The sequence below is a fragment of the Drosophila subpulchrella genome, unplaced genomic scaffold, assembly GCF_014743375.2.
Source record: "Drosophila subpulchrella strain 33 F10 #4 breed RU33 unplaced genomic scaffold, RU_Dsub_v1.1 Primary Assembly Seq354, whole genome shotgun sequence".
Taxonomy (NCBI): Eukaryota; Metazoa; Arthropoda; class Insecta; order Diptera; family Drosophilidae; genus Drosophila; species Drosophila subpulchrella.
Genome location: NW_023665577.1, coordinates 4,667,581 through 4,690,748, shown reverse-complemented (window position 1 = coordinate 4,690,748; position 23,168 = coordinate 4,667,581). Strand labels below are relative to the sequence as shown.

The following is a 23,168-nucleotide window of genomic DNA, read 5'->3' as shown; positions in this document are numbered from 1 at the left end:
TACTCTACGAGTATTAAAATTCCCTTATAAAGAAATTCTAAATTAACATTGACTAAATATTTTTAAAAAAGTTGGTATTCATTAAAGATTAATAATAAACTTAGGCCTGTGGTCATTACTATTGTTGCTCAGTGTATATATGTACATATGCTTTTGCTTAAATATATCGGCTTCGGTACTTCACAGCGGGGCGTGGCTGGGCCAAATTAACGACAATTGTATGTAAATCGCCTTTTGAACGCCACTTCCCGGCCAAGTGCAGTGTGAAACACGCGAAACAAGAGCCGCGGGGCAAAAAATCAAGTAAAAAGCAAGTGTAAAATAAATGGTAAGTGGAGCGTGGGACAAAATTATGAAGCGGTTTACATTTTGCAGCTACTGTTTGCGAGTGGCGTGTGCTGGTTGTCTGAATCATTGGAATACAATGGAGTACAATGGCATACGATGGCGTACAGTGGAGCACAGTGGGTGCCACGGGCTACTTACAGTGAAGCACTGCACAGGCTGGCAAAGTATAAGATCGCCCAGAAATAGTGTCCGCTGCCCATGTTGTGTACCGTGCGTCCTGCTTCCTGGATGGGGGGCGTGGCAGCCTCCTCCTCTGGTGATGGGTGGGCGTGGCGATTCCTGAAATGCATAAGTAATCAACAATTAGTGTTGAAGTACCAACTGATTTGATAATCATATCGATGTCATCGCCACAAAATCAATGTGTTCATTGAATCATTTTGTGAAGCCCGAAAATTTCAGTGATTTAACCCTCTCCACTGTGGGGGCGTTAAATTGAATTGGCCATCGAATTAGGCCAATTAACATGCCATTTGGCTATCTGCGCCAGTGCATCAAGTGCATGTGCATCTCAATCTATGCAGCACACATCCTCCTTTGTCGGTGTGTTAATGCGTTTTGCGAATGCGAATGCGAGTCCAAAATTCGAGATGCAAAATGCAGACATAAATGCAATTAAATTTGCAATATCCTCCTGACCAACACTGAAGGTGGGAAATTGAAAATTTAAAAGGTCTTGACACCGTAATGCTGCTTTAATCTGTTGCCCAGGGAATCCATTACGTTGGCTGGCATTCATGAAAAATGCAAATTGCAATCGCAGCTCAACACATTCAACGAGCTACAAAAGACTGCGCCAGGGATTTTTTAGAGCTAGCTGTGAGGTTGGGATGCTCTTTCGGATGGTATAGACATTTTTAAGAAATATAATATATGCAATTTTAGTGCTGGGAGTATAAATTTCTCCGAAAAGCAGGATAATCTCTGCTGGTAGTATTGATTTTGCTCATATGATTATTAAGACCCACACAAAGCAATTTCTCCAATTAAGATTTTCTCCTTTGCTTACGTGCAGATAGCCAATTTAAATTGAGTTTCCCTAAGTCCCGGGCTCAAGTTGGAGTATTAATTAATTGAAGCAATTAATGCTTTTATCTCTGGCCTGCAGAATGCATCACACTTGCCAGAATGCCTTTCAATACCCTGAAAACGGAGCTCTCCCTGTCGGTTGCTTTCAGTTTGCAACAATCATTATGGTCGGGGCATTTAAAACAATGCCAACAATGACCGGCAATATTCCCAGATATATCTGCTGACCAGCTTTCAGAAGGCCGTAGAAATGTCGAGTTCAGAATGCCGAATGCCGAATGGGAAATGCGAAATGCAAAATGCGTTTGCGTATGCGAATATTGGAATCGAATTAATCCTTTATAAGCATTTTTCTCCACTCCATTGGACGACGTGCTGTGCATGGGCGATAAGTGCGTTGTGGTAACCGAAATGCCACGCCCACTCCGGCGCACTGCCGCCCATCGCCCATCGGGCCAAGAAAGGCCACAAAATATACACACAGGACGCACCAGGACATTGGAACATTGGCGCGGCCATGACCGAGTGGGTCTCTCACAGTTGTTGCCATGTGTGGGAGTCCCATGCAAATAATCAATTGGTCGAAATGGGGGAGTGGCAAGGGGGGCCTTGGAATTGCAACAGGCTGGCCGCTCGAAATTTGCATTCGTGCTGTGTTAATTTGCCGCTGCTGTGCCTGCAATTTTGAGCCATAAATACATGCAGATACATCCCCAGCTGCATCTGCATTGAGCAAAACAGCAGCAACATTGGCGCTGAGTTGAGGACATGGACCCGGGCGGTCCTTCCTGGTAGGCCCCTCCTCCCTTTTTCCTCAGATTTCCCCCTATTTTTCCCCATTTTTACCCCATTTTATTTTTTGGCCCGCTGTCAAAGAAAGTTAACAATGCGACTGCGACTGCCAAATGTCCCACATTTGCAGCTTGCCAAGCAGTTGGCGCCAATCCCCCTGCCAATCCCCCTAGAAAAGCAAAAAAAAGAGCTAAAAAAAGGACTACCAACTGTGTGTGTGGTGTAAATGGGTTTACTTTTATTTCATTTGTTTGTGCGTGAGTGTGCGCCTGTGTGTGTTTCTGACGAGTCGACACACTTTTGAGCCTGGCAATGTTTTTACTGTTCGCCACCGACAATAAAAACAACAACACTTGTGCGCTTGTCTACCTCAGCGAAGGCTTTGAGCTGTTCTGGCCGCTTGTTGTTGCCAACTTGCTGCGGGTTGAATGAACGTGGCAAACTGCGAAAAATATTCGCAAACTTGTTTTGGAGGGGCTGGAAATGGCGGTTGTAATTGAATTTGCGTTTCTATTGTAATTCCTAGCAAGAAAATTGGATACAATTCGGAAATGTATGCGACAGAAATCCTGTAATCAGAATCTTGAATTTGTTACGGCAGCGTAACAAACGATGGTCTTTTTAATTCTGGAATTTGATAATTATACTTTCAAATTGACTTCTTATACGCATAATTTTCTTATCATTATTAAGAGAACATTTTCGATTTTTGCATGTATTTATAAAAGATATTCAAAGACATCAGTAAATTGTACTTATTTATAAGAAATATTACACATTTCTTTTGACCAGGATATTAATTTAAATGATTTTCAACATTTACAAATATAAAATAGGCCCTAGATAGTAGTTGTTGCAACTCAAAGCTCAAGGTATTTATACATTTGTATTTGTCCTTTAGCGGGAATATATGATAAAGTGTTTGATATTATACCTTTTTTTTGTATAATATAAACCAGTGTTGCCTTACAAAAAGGACGAGCATAAAATAACATCGACCCATAGATACTTTTATAAATTTCAGAAAAGAGGAAAAGAGACATATTTTTTTAACACCCAGCTTAAACCGAGCTCTTCTGGCTAAAACTTTCACAAAATTAATAGAACTGCCCTAAAACGGAAAAATAGGTCTCACATATTAAAACCCTATTTTGGTAACCCATTTTTGGTAAATTCGATTTGAAATTTTCAAATATTTTCGTTCTTTTCAGACTTCTTGCTGCAGTTTGGTATTCCAAAGCCGATTTGTTTGGCTTAGAGTCCGGTCCTGACTTATGGGTTTATCCCTAAGCCCGGCCACATTATTTCTGGCAGTGTTCTGGCCAAAAGAGCGTGCTGTATGTGTGCAATCTCAACTCAACCACACTCACACACATTCCCTAGCAGGCCATACAGCCATACAATCACATCCCGCACACAGTCGTATATATTTTTTGCGTTTTATGCCGCTCAGCGGCGCTTGTAGCTCGTTATGTTGATTGGATTTTGTGCCGCCCGCACCAGAAAGTAGTCCACACACACACTCGCACATGGGCAAAAACCCCATGGATACACAGATACTCAGATACACACGGATGCGCGGATACACTCACGCACACTATTAAGCCACTTGCCATCGCTGCTGAATAAAGTCAAGTGGCGTGTGTGTGTGTGTGTGTGGGTGCGTGTGTGTGCGTGCCATAAAGCTGGATTCATTTTGTTGTTGTTTTATTTGCTGCCCTTACGCTTTGCTCCTCGTTTTATGTATGCAAAAAACTTTACACTCTCGTTTTCGCCATATGATTCTGTTCCTCTCTTCCTGTCTCTCGTTCGCTTTATTTTTTTGCTAAATTGTAAGTAAGTGGGCTTAGTAGCATTTTGCCATTTAGGACTCTATGTGTGCGTGTGTGTGTGTGAGCGGGTGCGTATGAGTGATATTCTGCAGCCGGGATTTGCATAGAGCTCACCTCAGATGGGCGCCTTAACTTTAACATTTAGGAGACAGTTTGATAAACCCCGAAATCGCTTTGGATGAGGTGCAACAAAAAATGTCACCAACAGCTGATGACACTTTTGGGTGCTCAAATTGAAATGCAGAATAAACAACGCGGGGGGCGAGATTGAAAGGTCAAAGTGCGCTGCATACGTGAGTGGCTCGAATAGATTGCCAAAAGCCTAACAACCACAATCGCCCCACTTCAGAGCTTTAAACAACATTTCCTTTTGAGCTGAAGCCGTAGGCAATCTCACAAAGGGTTTTATAAAAAAGGTATCTATTTTAAAAAATTATTATATAAAGCATACATAAAAACAAAATACCTACTTTAATGTTTATTTTATCAAGTTTATTAAAACAATTGACTTTTGAAATAGTAGAGATTGTTTATAAGCCCTTTGTTTTTTGATAAAAAAAAATATTTGGTTTATGTTGGTTCATGTTCCTTTTCAAAGAAATTTAAAATACCCAAAATTAACAAAATTTTAAAATATTATCTTTAAATTCCTACTTTTTAAGGTTTTAGCTAATGAGAATATTTTAAGACATTTATGATAAAATATTCTCCAGAAATCAAGCTATTTTATAAAATATTTACTTAATATTTAGCTTGTTCAGAAGTTAAATTAGTTCATAAAATTTATTTTGTTAATTCATAATATCTATTCTTTTATTCTTAACAGCGTTTACTACATTTAATTCTTTGCTGAATACGTTTATATTCGACCTTTTTAGCGACATTTAAGAGAGTTCCAATAGCAAGACCTTTGCAAACTCTCCACTCGCATCTCGCAAATGTCAAGCCAGGATTTAATATCACTCAGCTGACAGGTCCAAAAGGTCACAGCTTGCGTCCAGCCGCCTTTCTCTTGGCCCTGCCCCTCCCCCACTGCCAACTCATAATTAATTGAAATGTCAATACATTGTTTGTGCGACCCAGCAAAAATATTAATGAAAGCCGAAGAGAATTCCAGGCAGGGGGCCTTGGATTAAGGAAGTCTGGGGGTCAAGATTGTGTTTGCCCTATTATTAGCTCTCAAGGAGAGGGCGGAATCATCTATCAGCCAGGACTGCACATACATGTCTGTTCTATTTATAGGATATTCGGGGGAAATCTGAACTTTAACTCGAAATTAACTCGCATGAAAATTGGGCAATAATTTGCTGGATTTACTGCCACCAACAAATTGCCCTTACATGGAGCCCTCGTTCACCTAGTCCAATGGGTCAATAAACTAAACAGCACCCCCAAGGCGATAAAACTGATGGACAGGGGCGTAGTGAGTCGCGAGATAAGCGCGATTAGAGGTTGGGGGCAGGGAATTTGCCACATTTTGGGAACCTTTTAAAAATGCACACGCACGCAGAGGTCCCCTTTTCCACACCGATATGTGCCACATACATAAATCACATATTCCAGCGCTTTGCGGCCATTTAATGGCTGTCAAGATAAGCTTTCGGGGCTCTGTATTTAGGGCTTCATGTCAGCCCCATATGCCCTGCCTGTGTATGGGTGAGTATCTGTGTGTGGCAACTAAAGTAAATAATTGCCTAAACATTGTGCAAACTGGAGGGCAGCCAGCGGGCAATCCGATGTCTGTCAAAGTGCATTTTAATGTCAGTAAATGTGCAGCCTGCACGTCAGTTGAAATAAAACGCCATATAATCACTATGGGCGGGGCAATTAAATTCAGAGAAGGCTTTTCGAAATGAAAAAGGTAATATGTATGAACTTTAACTTCTGGCACTTTTGGCAAACTTCTCTTGGGCCAAACTTCCTGCTAAACATGTACAAGTATATTGATTGGTAACGAAATCAGAGAGAAAACTCGAAATATTCCAACTGTGGGCCCTTAATCATTTATTGGCCATTGATCATCTTTGGCAAAACTTTGCCACACGAAAGAGAGAGCCTTTCACTTTAGTTTGATGTGTAATTGGAGTTATCCATAATAACTTTTTCCCAGCACCAACACACACACACACACACACACACACTGGAATGTCTTATTTCGCATTTCAATTAAGTTGGCCCAGAGTTTGGCTTAAGATTGAAGGTTCCGTTGGGCGGCAAAGTTTTTCGCCTCGAGAAATAGTTGGCATTGCGCATACGCCCCCCCTCCCCGGCAGCTGGTACCCACTCTGGCCGATAGGTGGCGGATGGAAGTGCTTGGCCAAATGGCCAAATCGTTAACCGAAAGCAGACTCACTTACTGGGGCGGGGATTTTATGTCCTGCTGACTCACAGAGTGACTTGCCGAGGCGAGGCCCCATGCCATCGCATTTCGGTTTCATTGTCAATTGACACTTTTTGTTGCCATTTGCCTCCTCTGGTGTCGCCGGCGATTTAAGCTGCAGCTGCAGCTGCTGCTTCACCGACTTGATTGCATTTTCACAGACTGAATAGTGGATTGGATGGGGTGGCAATGGGTTACGGGGGGTCGGTGATGCCCCACCGGGCTAAGATCCCTGCCCAACTCAGCTGGCTGGCTGTTTGTTTTATGGCCCAGTGGCAACTGCTTATTGCTTTCGGTTTGCTCCAATGATGCAACGTGTTCCCGTTTTCCCGGCGGAACGTCAACAACTCTTTGTTGTTTACGGGCAAAGTTTTTGAGCACTCCGCTTGCTGCAAGTTAACGCTGCAAATTGCAATTGTTGCAACTTGGTTCGATTTATGTGTGTTTGGCCAGCTGGCTGGGGCATCGCGGATCCACAGCCACTTCCGCTAATTAATTGCCATAGGAAATTAATATCAACTCAAATGTATTTAGTGTTGATTAATGCATAATTGATGCGAACCCCCGACTTTCGGCCAGGTGCAAAAACTTCGTCTCACCTTTTCTGGGTGGTTTGCTTGGGGTTGGGGAAAAAAAGCTGACATTTTAAGCCTCATTAATCATTCAGGCGGATGGGCAGAGGGCGGCGTGGGGTGGCAGAAGGCGGTGGAAGGTCGTTATTAATTACAGAAATGGCATAAAGCTCAACTGAGCAACCATTCAAGTCAATTACGAGAGCCAGGTAAATAAAGTAAATCAAGATCGCAAAAAAAAGAAGAGTGTGAAATAAAGTCAGGGAAATTGACATGGCAAAACTTTTCTCTCCCGGGAAATGGCCATAAATCGAATAGAATTCAATCCGGGTTGATTAAAAAATCCCTAACGCAGCTCATTTAAATTAATTTACCAGCAGTCGGAATGGCAGCAAATAGTTTTCATAATCCGCAAAGCGAATACATTGGCAGGCCACGCACGTTTGTAAATTCCAATTAAAATGCATGAGCCGCAAATATTTAAAATCATTTCTCGCCACTTGCATGCAGGATGTGACGAAGTCGTCTCTCCGTTTTTGCCACTTTAAAGTGCGATACAGCCGCATCAACAACATGGCACAAACTGTGGCCAAAGTTTGTCCAGCTAGCTCATCCTTTCGGAGTTTCCTGCCTTTGTCCGCTTGGCCATAACCAGAAAATGACAAAAGCCATGTCAACAGCATGTTAAAGGGTTCGGGGGCTTCGGGGTTTCGGGGCTTAGGGGCTTAGGGGTTCGGGATTCGGTTCGAGTTCCAGTTAAGACAATGCCCCGGGTGTGTATCTGTGTGTATCTGTGTGCTGGTGCGTCCTTATCCGTGTTGCTTGTGGCCAAAGTCTTGGGAGTAAAACAAAACTTGCCCAATTTGGTTACTTTCCCAGTTCGGCAAACAATGGACACGATAATTTATTCATATTCGGCCACACACACTATCCACACTCCCCACTCTACGTGCTATACGTGTGTGGGGATGAATTTTTAAATAACCATAAATTCCTAAATTTACACAAGAGACACTGAAGACACATTGCACTTGCGATAAGCCACACACCCAACAAAAGGGACACGGCACACACTCACAACCAAAAACGGAGAAAAAAAGTGAAAAATCTCCCAGCAAACAATGGAAATTTTAATGAATATTTTCGGGTCGAAGCTTTTGCTCCCTTCAGAGTGTTGATAATTGCCACATAAATTTGCCCAGCAAAAAAGAGACGGTGGAGGGAAAACTACAAGATATTTTACTATAAACACAGTGTCAGCACTGGCCAAACAATTTGCTAAATATTTATACATTTGCATAATGCATGCAATCAAATTTTCTAGCACGACACATGAGCACACGGAAAAGTGGGCGTCAAGTGAAGGTCACCCCTGGCAAACTATAAATATTCTACGAATTATTTGCCAGGAATGTTCTTATTCAAATACCATGTGGACACTGGTACTCTAAATTCAAAGTATCTTGGATATATTTTATTTTATTCTAAATACCATCTAATCAGTTCTCCAACAAAAATTCGAAAGTGACTTAACCTGATTTTCCTAGTTGATAAATCTTATAAGTGTTTGTTAAAGTAATGCAATTATCTTCTTAATTTAAAATCCTGAAAATTGCAATAATGGATTGCATTTTAAATTTAAGTCAAGGCTATCTTATCTCGATGTTTCTTTTTCAAGCAAACATTAGGCAACAAAATACTAAAATCAGTTCCCTTTAAGGACTTACAAATTAGCAATATTTTAGTAATCAGTTATTATTTTTGAGTTCCATCTAATCAGTTTTTAACAAAAACTTAACTTAGTTAAAAGCTTGTAAAATCGTCAAGCTTATGAGTATTTGTTAAAACAACGAAAAAATCTTCCTAATTTAAAGGCCTGAAAATATCCATAATCCATTCTTTCATTTTAAAATAAGGTAAGGACTAACTTATCGCAAAGATTTGATTTGAAAGCAAACCTTAAGCCACGTAAATCTATAAATTCAATTTCCTCTAAAGCACTTAAAAATTGGCAATACCTTAATAATAATTTTTTTTGAGTACCGAGTATCGAAAGTTACCTAACCTGGTTTTCTTAATTGACTTAAAAAACTTTTAAAGTGTATGGTAAAGCTTATGAATATCTAAAAACTAAGGTGATAATCTTCCTAATTTAATAGCCTGAGAATTACAATAATTGACTTTAAAATTATGTAAGTGCCAACTTATTCTGAAGGTTTATGCGAATATGTATCTACGAAATTCAATTCCCTTTAAGGTACCTATAAATGCCCAATATTTCAGCAATCGTTCGTTCGTCGCTGGCAATCTGAGAATCGCATATAGTGTGTAATCTGTAATAAGCTTTTGTGGTTTATTATAAATATCATTGAATTCGAGAGTGTTTACCCATGGGTCTCATCAATTGCATCACGCACACAGGCACACCGAGTGTAAACACACACGCACACACTCCCGGATGTCTGGCTGCCTTTGGTTTTGGCATTAGTGCCAAGAAATTTTGCGGAGGGGCAAGGCCAACTAATTGCGGCGACATAACTTGTTGCGCCCCTTGGAGCCACGCCCTTCCGCCCTTCCGCCCTAGGCCCCCTCCCCCACCCAACGGGGGTGTTTGCCACATGCATTTGTGTGGGTGAGTGTGATTTCGTGGTGTGTGTGTAATAAACGCCGCAGATAGACGTTCATTTATATATAGATATGGTCGCATAGCGGCTGTCGTCTGTCTAAGAACTATTGCCAAGAACAACAACAACCTCTGCGAATTGCATTAGCCAACGTGTGTGTGTGGGCGTAGTTTCCTGGGCGGGTGAGAAGGGGGCGTGGCAGGAGGGCACATCGCTTGTCGCTTGCTTACAATAAACAAAGTCAAATGTCTCCTGTTGGCAGGCAGCCCGACAAGCATTTTTGTTTGATTTGCCAGGCTAATGAAATAAATATAGAGGTGGTACAGTATATATAATGGCAACTGGAGAGAAGATAGCAAAAATATGGCCAAAACTATGCAAAATAAATTACAAAATTCATTTGAGATGGGTAGAAAAATATTTATTATAAAACACAAACATCCAGTTTGTGCTAGGGAAATCTAATGAAAATAAAAAGGATTCCTGAAATGGAAACCTTAGCACTTGCGGCCATTAAAAGCATGCAAATGGAAACTTTGAACAAAATTATGGAAACTAAATCCTCCTTACTGCTGACCAACATTTTCGGAGAGAAAAACTCGCTAGAAAAATATTTGTTTTGGCCAAAAGGGCAATTTAACCACTGCATTCAAGGGAAGCCCCATCGGTGAAATCAATTAAGTGTATGCAAACAATAACTTTGTGTGAAATGTAGAAAACAAATCTGCAAAGCAAATTAATAAAGTAAAAGGATTTACCTTTTGGCAAAAGAACTTGACCACTTTCAATAAAGATATACAAACAATCTGATAATTTTATTTATTTATACTATGGTTAAAAGGTAATTGCTCAGGCTTTTAGCTATGTTTCTTACAAATATTTTCACATTTTACACAGACAACAATGTTTAGACTGTACAAAATAATATACTAATTGTTAAGATATTTAAAAAACCAAAAGATAATTTACTAATAATACTAATATTGAAGATGTCAGCCTTGTTTATTCCTCCTTTCCAACAGTATATATTTCAGAGAATTCCCCACTAGAGTTTTCGAAATGGATTGTTAACATCCTTTTACTTTGACACTCTTGGCTATGGGGTCTCTATAAAATCGTAATATCGGTATAAACAGTTTGGCAGCCTGCAGCATCTTTACAAAGTTATTCGAGACCTCTTGATGGCCAATAACCGGCAGCATGTGGCCGACCGCAAAATGGGAACCAAGCCGGAAAAGGCTGGAAAAGCGGGAAAGCGGGAATGCCGAGAAAAGGACTCTTGGGCCAACTGCGCTGTCTGGGCCCAGAGCTTAATAAAATTATGTGACGATGATTGCTGGCGGAGAGTGCAGCCAGGGAACCAGGGACCAGAACCCAGGGCCAGGAACCAGAAACCAGGAACCGCCAGCCATTCGGCAGAAATACTGTGAGGGTTCCGTTTCGCTGCTGCTTGGCTGCCACTTGAAAAACGCATTAAGGCTGCAGTTTTGTGTGGCATTTGTATATTATATGTATAAATATATTATATAGGTAGGGGCCATAATACGCTCTCGTACGGCTGCCCTATATGCATGCCAGAGTGGTTTGCTGATTGCATGTTAAAAGGCCTTCGCCTGCTGCTGCTTCTGCAGCTGCTGCTCCTGAAGCTCTTTTTGCCATGAAATTTAATTAAAAACTTGTGTGCCATGAAATTACATTTCAACGTGAGTTTCCTCTCCGAAACTGGGCTGCTTTTGCAGCTTCTACTTCTGCCTGCCGCCTCAAAGGTAGGAAAGGAAGCTCTTGCCCTCGCCGAGAGTTGATTTTTATGTAAAAATGTTCAAAAGGTTTTTCCACTGTGAGAAATACGGGGGGTGGTTGGGGGCTGGGGCAGGCCAACTTCCGTTCGGGCAGCGTTCGAGATGAAGTTGTTTGCGGCATGATCTACTGCCTCCGCCACCGCCCCGGAAGCCCAGAGTTCGAAGTTGAGGGGCGAAAAAGAAATCCCTGGGCAATTATTAAATTGATTTACCAGCCATTAAGCGGGTAAATTAAACGGGAAATACATTTTTATCGATCTGCAGTCGCAGCCCTGAATTATTGAGTATTCCGGATCCCGTATTCCACTTGTTAATTTTCGCAGAAAAATTATTGACAGCAGAAATCAATTTATCCTCTGACGTTTTATTTGCAGACCGACAGATTTCCGGATTTCATTTTAAAGGGAATGCATAAATATAATCCTTGTCTATAATCCAGTTTTTTTCCTGGCTATCCTAGCCACCTGTTTGACCAATTAAACCAAGCTCAATTCATAATTTACTTAAAAAGCAACAAGCTATTAAGTATGAATGCAAATCTGGCTTGGGGGTTTTGCAATCAGGTTGCAACACCTTTTGTTCACCTGCTGTCGGTGGTTTATGCCAGCGAAAGTTATGCAAAAATCGCTGAGCTCGCCGCTTTGGCGTTTTGCATATTTCAATTAGCATTACACATACGCCCCGTGCAACCGAAGGAGTGGAACGAAAATGAAGGCGAGCAAGGAACAGCTGTCTGGCTGGCGGAAACGCTCTTGAAAATCCGCTTAAAACTTATTCAATTAAAGTTGCCGCCCCCTGGGCAACAGAACAGACGACAAATTCAAGTCGTAAAATGGCAAAGGCAAATGGCGACCAGCAAACGAGCAAACAACAATGGCAAATGCCATAACTACGGGCAGAGCAGGCCGCATAAAAATATGCACATAAAGTGTGTATAATATTGGAGTCCAGGTCCTCGGAGTGCAGCTGTGGGGCTGCCGAGCTGTAAAGTAGAAAAAAAGCATAAAAGTAGTGCGGCCAACTGGGGCAACACACAAATGTGGCAAATAAATCAGCAGTCACTTGCGAGTGGGGGCGCTTGTAAACCATTTGCCGGCTTTATTTGCGTGACTTCATGGGGAGAGGACAGCTGTCTAGTGCCGAAATTCTTGGGAAAACTTTCTAGTTTCAGGAAATGCAGCCAGCCGTATAAGTCCCCGGATAGTCTGTTCTTGGAACTCTAATATTAGTTCTATCCAGTCCTGATTTAACAGGAGTAATTTCGTTTGAGGTAATAATAACTTTACACTCTTGGTGATTGCATTTCCAGGTTTCTCCATAAACCAGTTCTAAGATTAAAATAACTACAAGATTCCTGGAAACTCACTGCATTTAAAGGTAATTGGAAAAGTCAGATCCAAGAGGTTGCCACACTTCCTGGTAACTTGGTTATTTTTTTAAGCTCTTGGAAATATCAGTTATCATAAAACTTTTATTTTAAATAGACTTGCTATTCGTTTTTTTTATTTACTTATTTTCAGTGGTCAGCTTTATGACTTTTTTCCACTCTTGTCGACTGACAACAATCTGCAAATCAGCATTGAAGTGAATTCTGACCAAGTGTGCAAAAAGTTTCACGAAAATAAAATCAGGGGCTGACAGAATTAAAAGTTAAAGCGACAGAGAGCTAAACAGGCAAATATTTTGTTCGATTTAGTTCCATTTTGTTTTCCCAAAAGGCGTGGCACTATCCCATTTATTTTTTATTTATTTGCCGTTGGCCGCAGACGCCACAACAAAGCAAATTTTTAGACGCCATGCAGGCAAGTGTGTGTGTGTGAGTGTGTGAGGGACTGTGTCTCTGTATGCGTGCTGGGGCACTATGCCGGAAACGTGACTTATTTGAAATTTATGTACTTTTTAACCAAGCGCCTGGCAAAAAGCAAGGCTCTACGAAAAAGGAAAACAACAAACAGAGAGAGCCCCAAAAAAAAGGGCAAACATAGCGATTTATAGAGCAAATTCCACCCTTATCTGTGTGTTCAGTGGATACCCAACCCCCTCTTCCTCCATTTTTCGGGGATTTTTAATTATTTTTTTATTTGTTAGCCGGGGCTTAATTAGAAAAACATACAAGAATTGGTTGGCAAGCGGGAAACATGGCGTATGTGCAATATGCAAATGCAAATGCATTCGCCAAAGAACAACAATTCACAAATTGAAATCAACGAGCATACAACTTGATAGGTTTTTGTTTGTTCCATTTTTGCCCTCCGCCATGGCCCCCCTAAACGCCCCTCTATCACCACCCCCATGGACCCCCATCCATATATCCTTTATTCTAGGTCCTGTGTGCTCTCCTTTCTGGCTCGTTCGTTTCGTTTTTCAGCTCGTGTCACACACGCCATTCACTTGTTGTTGGCTTTGTTGCTGCTGTTCGACATGCATCGATTACATAAATGTGGGGGGGGTGGGGGGTTAGAGGTCCTGGCAGGAGGATAAGAAGGAGGAGGAGGCGGGGGTACAGGAGCAGAGGTCGGGCGAATGGCGACACAAGTCACGAAGCTTTTGCTAATGATGAGGGCCTTGATGCTTTTTTAATTAACCAAATGTGTGACATACGACACAGATAGCAGGCCGATTTCTGTGTGTGGCAGTCACAACAACTTGGCACAAATCACAGTGAAAGCATCTATTTTGCCCTGATTTTGTGGCCTAATCATCTCAAAATCGGGTTGCAAAAGCCAAAGTGCTCAACTCAACGGAAAAACAGGTGGCCAGCACTTGACTCCTGACGAATGTGCAGCCAATAAATCCCTTCAAGCCACTTGCATAATTATTATTATTATAATCCCCGGGCTATGAACACACCCCAACGACACTCGTGAACCCCTAACCCTAATTTGCATTTATGTGGGGCTGAGGCCAGTTGTGATTACCTGGCAAGCTCTTTTGTGGCATTCGTCGTCGGCTCCTCCGCAAAATGGCAATAAAAGCAATTCGCAAAAAAATGTATAGGTGTGTGTGAGTAGTGTGTGTGTGCTTACCGACCCGCAGATATACACCCACACACACAGAGGGCTACTTATAAACTCACCTTAATTAAACGTGATTAAGTAGATTTCCTCGTTTTTCTGCTCGACGAACTGTTTAGTTGTCGATGGTCTGTGTGTGTGTGAGTGTATTGCTGTGCTTAAGGGTGGGGTTTGTGGGTGTTGGTGACCTGTGCTTATTAGTTGCCATTTATTGTTGTTATTGCAACTTGGGCAGGGTATAATAACTTGCCCGTCGAACTGGCGGATAAATTAGCAGGAATACCAGGTCCATAATATAATTTATGAATTATAGATACATTCGAGTAGACATAAACTGCCAGTAAGATAATTTGGAAATATGGTTTTATATATAGTTAAATTTCTATAACTTATAACTAAACAAACGTTGGATTGAGTTTACTTATTAATTCAGTTGTAAAGATACTTTTGTAGATACTTTAAATGTGTTAAAGTTAATTCAGATTGAGTTCTTAAGGGAACAGATCATAACAAATATATAAGGTAAGGTAAGTCTAACACTAAAGCCTTTTTAACACATTTTTTTGGTTTCAGTAAAAATGTGTATTTAAAAACTGAAAGTCTTTGATAAGCGATGATAAATAAACAGAAATGATCATAGTTAAGATAGATTAAAATCTTTAACTTGGTTAATTGGGATTTTTAGAACTGTGACTGCTTTTAACACATTTGCTCTGGTTTCATTTTGTATTTATAAACTGATAGGCTTAAGAACGATGATAAACAAACATAAATTAATAAAGTTAAGATAGATTAAAATTAATCTTGCTTTTGTAAATTAGAAACCATAAGATAAAAATCTCCTACAACAAATGCAATTGTAAGAGCCAAGTGCAATCAGAATAGATTATAATCGTGTGCGTTTTGCATATACCTCTATGCATCAAATTAGGGGATTAATATGACTTATGAAATTCGAAACCACACATCACTCGATTTAAATTAGTTCTCCCACCCAATTTGCCGAGCCACAAAAGGTTCAATTAAAGCAAAATCTTCAGCATGTTTAATTTGCCCCCAAGAACATGCCCGGCAAATGCCCAGGAGGGTATTCAAGTTTTCGGCTCAACCCAAATTAGCATTCAATTTCCATGCTTTTCCATGCTTTCCCCAGCTTTTGCCTCGCATTGTTGGCTGCTTGGGTTGGGTTCGCTGGGCGCACGTTGTTGTAATTTAGTTTCATTTGTGCACGAAAATGAATTTGTATTATTGTTTGCATTAATTTGCCTTATTAATTACGTTTATGCTTCTGACTATTATGTTTTTTTTTCTGCTGTTTTCTTGCTGGGTTTTCCCCAACTAGGGGGTTTTCCACCCAGCATTTCCCAGGGGTAATTCGAGCATTGGCTGTGCGGGCAATCAAATAAATAATGAGACGGCGACTGCGGCTGTCGCTGACTGAGTTCCCTGTTCTCAGCTCGCAGTTCCCAGTTCGCAATTCGCAATTCGCAATTCTCCAGCTAGAGAACTGGAATCTGGAGTCTGGAGTCCGGAGTTCTCGGTTTGCTGGCCACTGCCGACGTCGCTGTCGTCAACTTTGTTTAATATGCGCAAAACGTCGCAGAACTTTTGCAGCTACTTGTCGTCAACATCGTTCTGGCGAACCCCCCTCCCCCAATCTAGACATCTACCCATCTAGCCATTCCCCCCGTGGTTGTTGTGATTGTCTATGGCAACTTGCTTTTATTATTTGTTGCCGCTCGTCTGTATTTCTATAATTGCCTTTTTGCCTTTGTCTAGCCCAACGTCAAGTGTCTGCGTGTGTATCTGTGTATGGGGGAGTATCTGTGTATCTGTGTATCGGAGTATCTGTGTATCTCAACATTTTCAGTGGAACTGTTTATGAAATTCAGACTTCGTCTTGCCTTGTTGCTGGCGAATCAGGCTCGCTGACAGCTTTCAATTTTCCTGGGAAAATGCAATTCACAGTTTTCAATTTTCCATTTTCCATTTTCCTTGGGCTACCGCTGCCGCTGCCTCTGCCACGTGCACTGCAATTTGGCCACCGAGTTTAATTCAATTGATTGGGCGATAGTTGTGGCTTTCAGCTTGACAGAACGCTGTCGACGTGCACGGGGCGTATGAGCAATGGCAGCGCGAGGCAATCCATGGCGCATACGCCCCGTGGCAGGGGAACTTGCCTGACTTTTGAACTTTCCCGGGCACACACACAACACACACACACACACCGGGACACTCCTGAATGACAGGAAAGAAACAACTTAAATGTCAACCCGATGAAGCCGAGCAGCCACTCCGCCATAAAACTCGCATTTCACGGCACAAAAGCAGCAACCTCAAGCAGCGCACTAGGCCACGCTGATTTGTACACAGCCCGGTGGTAGGGAAAGCAACACAACGGCTCAGGACAACAAAACGGCAAAACAACGGGGAGAAAGCAAAAAAGAAAGCAGGCAAGAACGAGGAATCTGCTTCCGTGTTGATTGTTTCGTTTTGCCCGGCTTTGGTTGAGCCAAGAAGAACTGCAGAAGACGACAGGACGACGCCCATAAAAAGCGACTATGTCTGCGGGAATCGCTTTAAAAACAAGTGAAAGGAGCTGGGGCAGGGGCAGGGGCAGGGAAAACCTGTCCATCAGCAGAACTATTGCAACAATAAGCAAGTGCAATTTGACAATTGAAGTGCCTCTTCACGCGAGGGAGCCCGAGTTGCCAAAAGAAAGGAGACTTCTAGCCAAAGTAGCCTCCTCATGGAGCACTTGAGCACAGTTTCCGGTCATTTACACGTACACACACACACACACACACTGGCAACTGACACAGTATCCTACATTTTTATTGGCATCCCTTGGCTAGAAAGTAAGTGTGTGTGTGTGTGCTTGCCTCAAACTGGTAATGCAGCTTGTAATTGCCGAGGCTTCGGCATCCCAAATGGAATTTCAGCAATCTGAAACCAAAAACCAGAGCAAGGTCAGCCTGGCGTGGAAATTGAATTTTCCACAGCTCTGTTTACACATTGTGTCAATTTAAAGCAATTACTTGAGCAGCTCCTTGGATTCCCGCGGGCCAAATGAGTAGTAACGTGGCCCACAAAAGCGGGCTATGAAAAATCACCAAAGACAATTGCTCCCATAACTTTCATAACTTTTTTGTGTATGTTTTCTCTGCCACTACTTTTTGCAGTGTGAGTGTGGGGGCAGGGGGTGGGGCAGGAAAAGGGGGGTGGTCCCTTTCAGATGGATGGATGGATGGCAATTTCTGTGCACAGACTCCACGTGAAAAGCGTCGCTAATCTGGCTCTCTCCGTTCTCTCTGCTCTCTTATCGGCGAGGAAAATCTGTCGCTCTCTCGCTCGGAAAATGGCCACTCTCTTTTTTGGGAAAATCTCTGCGCAGCTGCTGCTCCTGCAGGATCAGGGTGTGGTGAGTTATGCTGTTATGCTGTTATGCTGCTGCTGGCTGTGGAAACTGTGGAAAAACAAGAAAAGTCCTGGCCCTACCTTCTGCTGGCGTCGCTGCTGCTGCGCTGCTTCCTCCGCTGCCGACTTCGTTTACGAATTTTCCCGCTTGGCTGCGCGCTTTTCCACTGAACTTCTGCTGCTGCTGCTGCTGCTGCTGCCTCTGATTTTTCCGCTGCCTCCGCTGATATGTGACACGCACTCACACACTGGCACAGATACAAAACACTCACACACACACTCGCGCGCTCTCGCTCTCTCACACACACACGCACACACACACACGGACACACAGGCGCTCGTTGTTTTTGTTGCTGCTGCTGCTGCTGTTTGTCTTGCTCTATTTGCTATTTAACAATTGCTATTCGCCAGTAGTTGTCGCAATTATTTTGCACATTTTTCTGTTATCATTTATCTAACATCACTGCCGTGCTCTTTTGTTGTTGTCTGGCTATCTTCCCTCTCGCTCGCTGGCCCACTGCTTGCTGTCCTGCTCACTCAGGCGCTCTGTGTGTGTCAGTTGTTAGATTTTTTACTTGGCCAAATGAACTAGTGCACGTTTCCGCTTTGTCAACCGAACACGTCAACTGTCTGCACCTGACTGACGGACCTCGCAGTTCGCAGTTCCCAGTTCGCAGTTCGCAGTTCGCAGTTCCCGATTCTCAGTTCTCAGTTCTCAATTCTCGATTCTCAAAGGCGTCGCTGCGGGAGAGAAAGCCGAGCAGATGCTCTCAAAAAATCCCATGTGGATGCTGTTCATCCGAGACCATCTCTTTTGCTCTTCCATCTCGAAACAGCCTTTGTTTTGATTTATTTTTGTGGTAGGTTCTTGCCGAGATTCCCAAAGAGCAACTGCGGATGCTAAGAGCGGGTCCAAAACGGCCACAGCCTCAATCGTGGGCGCCCAACTAAAAATAATACTTGTAGCTTAACCTTTTTCCAACCCAGGGAAGTAGTCCTCCCCAAGTAACCCCCCAAAAATACGACACCAAACCCCTCGGCAATCAGCATTCAAAATCCAACTCGCAAAAGTATTCGAAGCGCAAAAATTTGCGCTGCCGGGGCAAACAAAATACCAGCCCCAAAAATAAATATCATAAAAATATGAAAAATAAATAAATGAGCTGGGGGTCTAGTGGGCGAGAGGGTAAGAGGGCAAGGGAAAGTGGGGCCGGAATAAATATAAATATTTGGCCAGCTACAGTTACGCCCCGGCTTAACAAAAGGGCTGCTGTCCAATCGGGTTTATACTCGTGGGGCGGGATGGATGGGGACTCTTGTTGATTTTTTTAAGCGGCCTCTGCTGCTCTTTATGCAAACTGCTGCCGCTCCACTTTCACCGCCACCCCCGCCAAACCACCCACCGCCCACTTTCTCCGTTGTTGTTGCTGCTGCTGGCGGGTCGGGCGCCTCATGAATATGTAAATTGTTATTATTGCATATTGTTAGGCGCCAGCAGCAGCAGCCGCGGAACAGGATAGCAGCAAGGACTCTCTCCTAAACGCAGCTCAGGTAGCCGGCGAAGAAAGTGGAGAGGCGAGAGAGACTCAACTTCCGGCGGAAATAGTAAATCCCATAGATTTGACAAATGTCGCTCAGAGCACTAAATAATGAATATCAAATTACTTAGTCGTTCTTTCGCTAAGCGAAACGAATACTCGGCAACTTCTGCTATTGCTGTTGCATACTTAATAAGTAGCTACATCTCTTAAATTAAAACTGTTTGGTATGACTCCATTAGAATATTCTTGTTAACTTAAAAATGCTATAGGTTGTTACGTCTTCCTTATTATAAGTAAGTTACATATTTTATTTAATGAAAAACCTCAGATTATATTTATCAAACATTTTGTAGTAAGAAGGAAAATACCAACGGAATTCGATAAAGAACATTATAGTCGTATCATAATAAACTGTACTGCCATATTTTAATTTAATTTATGCGAAATATTAATTTATAACGACTAAAAAAATGAAAACTAATATAGATGGTAAGTAAAAAAGTTTATATCTGCTACATTTTATTGCCAAAAAATATGCAGCAGGTTAGAGTTACCTTACAGAGTTAATAAAAATATTAAAAGCACCACAAAAATTACTTTAAAATATATAAACTAAAACCAAGCAAAAGGATTTGGATAGCAATGTGAAGCAGATATTTGGGGCTTATTTCGCGCCTGGAAGTCTGCTGCGGGCGAATTAAATTCCGGGCGGATCGGGCGCCTTTAAGCTAGAGCAAATCATTGTCATTGGCGACGGCAACACCTAGGCAACAAAGTAATGGCTGTCAAACGAAGACACTCGTAGTGAAAGGACACCGACACACACGCATGTACTTGGGGAGCCTTGACAACCTGAACAAGCCGAAGAACAAGACATTTGCCGCGGCGACTTTGATTGGCAGCCTTCTTGGCAAGAGCGGGGGACGGGGGTTCCCCTGCCCAGAAAGTGGGAGATTGGGTAGAAATCATCCTGGCCGGGGGTGTGTGTGTGCGATTGTGTGAGAGGCGCGCTGTCGTCACCGCCACATCATCGTCATCGTCATCTATAATAACATCAAACACGGCGCACTGCCCGGACACCAGAGGCCCACCAGATTCCAGTTCGCCAGCTCTCAGATCTCGCAGTTCTGTTCTCAGTGCCGCCCTCCTTCGTCCTTCGCCACCTTAGGACAATTCCGGCCACCAGCCTCCCCGCTTGTTATCACGCGCAATAAAAAGCTTGCCATCATTTCGCCTTTTCCCATCTTCAATACTCTGCTCAAAAGGGTATGGAGCGTTTGCCGAGATTCTCCAGGGGAAACACGCTACAGAATTGCAGATTCCCGCCTCTGCTTTCTGGGAATTTTTTAAGGGCAGGGAGCTGCTTTTAAAGTGGCACAGAAAGTGCTTTAAATAATATACCATCTGTGATGATAACTACAAAAATCATTTCTATTGGTAGAGAAGTTAGGAATAGTTACTTTAAATTGCTAACAATATTTTAAGTATTTAAAACACTTATTACTATATTTATTATGCAAATTCGTTAGCTATTTCAGCCTAATTAGATTGAACATTATGTCTAATTTAATTGTTTAATATTAAATATTTTTACTTCCCATTAGAACTTAATATGTCTGTTGTTTTTCTGATTTTTGTTTTTATTATTCAGATACTCATACCTATATTTAAAACTCGTAGCTCATTTAAGTTTGTAATATTTAATATTTTTACCATTCCCTGTGATCTTACTAATGCAGTAAGTTTCCTTACTTTTGCTTAAGTATTTAAAATACTCATATACTTTGTTTACTTAGCTTTGTATACTATTTTAATGGATATTAATTTTAAATATTGTATTATTATACCCGTTACTCGTAGAGTAAAAGGGTATACTAGATTCGTCGGAAAGTATGTAACAGGCAGAAGGAAGCGTTTCCGACCCCATAAAGTATATATATTCTTGATCAGGATCACTAGCCGAGTCGATCTAGCCATGTCCGTCTGTCCGTCTGTCCGTCTGTCCGTCTGTCCGTCTGTCCGTCTGTCCGTCTGTCCGTCTGTCCGTCTGTCTGTCCGGATGAACGCTGAGATCTTGGAAACTATGAGAGCTAGGCTATTGAGATTTGGCGTGCAGATTCCTGATCTTCTTACGCAGCGCAAGTTTGTTTCAGTAGAGTGCCACGCCCACTTTTACGCCCACAAACCGCCCAAAACTGTTGCTCCTACAGTTTTGATGCTAGAATAAAAATTTTAACTGAAATATATTGTTCTCATCAATACCTATCGATTGACTTAAAAAAAAGTTTGCCACGCCCACTTTATCGCCCACAAACCGCCCCCAAACTTCAAAAAATCGTAAATATGAACGTGGATATCTCGGAAACTATCAAAGATATAGAATCAGGATTTCAGATTTAGATTCCGAACCTTTGTACGCAGCGCAATTTTGATACGCGAGTATGCCACGCCCACTCTAACGCCCACAAACCGCCCAAGCCTGTGGCGCCCACAATTTTCATGCTAGATACAAAATTTTAACTGAACTGTATCGGTCTCGTCAATACCTATCGATTGACCAAAAAAAAAATTTTCCACGCCCACCCTAACGCCCATAACGCTTAAATCTGTCTACCGCCGGTAGGTGGCGCATTTCAGTCTTGCTTTGCTGCTTGCTTATTTCCATTTCCCTTTGGTCCCTTTAGCTGAGTAACGGGTATCTGATAGTCGAGGCACTCGACTATAGCGTTCTTTCTTGTTTTTTAATATAATGCATTATAATATATTTGAAAATGAGTTCTTAATATTTATTTATCCTTATATTTTCTGAACATTCCTTATATAACGATTGGAAAAAGGATAATTCCCACAATCTCCCACCAGCTGGAAAAATTCTACAAAGGATTTATGGCTATTTGTACTGATTTCTCGAACAGAATCGGTTATCATCCTTTTTAAAATCCCCCCAGAGCATCAAAGCTTCGTCATCCCCCTCGATGTTTTACTTTTTTCTACAGATGCTTACTTGATTTTTCCTTCCTTGCGATTTTCAAACATTTACTTTCGCTTTTTGCAAAGGAAACATAGGCAAACACACACACACGCACACAAAGAGAAGGGGGGAAATGGGAAGGGCACGTATTCAAATTGTGGGTGGCAATTGGTGTACCCCCACCGCCCCTCGCGTTTTTCCACCCCCCGCTGGTCATAGGGAAAGCCAGCAGCAACAACAACAGCAACGTGGAAAAATACGCCCCGTGTTTGCAGGCGAAAATTGTTGTTGTTGGTGGGCGTGGCAGGCGGCGACGTCGACTGAGGCAGCAGCAGAGGCGGCGGCGTCGCCTGAATGCGCGTTTAGTTTCAAGTGTTATTTTTGTACTAGAAGCAGCAGCCGAAGAGATTGAGGGGGTGGTGGGTGGCTTGGGGGGTGGTTGGGGGTGCTTGGGTCGAAGGACTCGTTCTGCGCTTTCTTCGTTGCTGGGCTGCCTTCTTCTTCTTCTGCTGCTTTCCCCCGCCCCTTCGCCTATTTGGGCTGAAGTGCGTAATTGATGTGAAAAGTGGCAACAAACTGTTTTTTATTTGCGCTTGCTTTCAATTTGTTTAAATTGCTGGGCGCTGTCTTTCCACTTGCCACACTCGCACACACTCACACAGGGACACCCACAAGCACACACACTCATCGACACACAAACACACGCACACATTTTTAAACGCTGATTGAAGTTTTATTGAATTTTAAATTGCACTGGCCTTGGTTTGAGTTCGTTTTCCCTCTGCTGCTTATTTTCACTTTCCACTTGGTACTTGTGCCTATTTGCAGCCAACTCCCTAAATACACAAA

At 42.3% G+C, this 23,168-nt stretch overlaps 1 protein-coding gene across 21 annotated transcripts in view; it reads right to left on the bottom strand.

The window, feature by feature from the left end:
- Positions 1 to 18,436, bottom strand: part of LOC119560995 (glutamate-gated chloride channel) — a 37,366-nt gene extending 18,930 nt beyond the window's left edge. For all 21 annotated transcript variants that reach the window (XM_037874784.1, XM_037874775.1, XM_037874788.1 and 18 more), the window contains exons 1-2: positions 17,889 to 18,436; positions 487 to 627 (exon numbers count right to left, since the gene is read on the bottom strand). In XM_037874784.1, the coding sequence (XP_037730712.1) occupies positions 487 to 548 (62 nt within the window). In that variant the 5' untranslated portion in view covers positions 549 to 627; positions 17,889 to 18,436. The remainder of the gene's footprint in view (positions 1 to 486; positions 628 to 17,888) is intronic.
- Between the last annotated feature and the right edge of the window lie 4,732 nt (positions 18,437 to 23,168).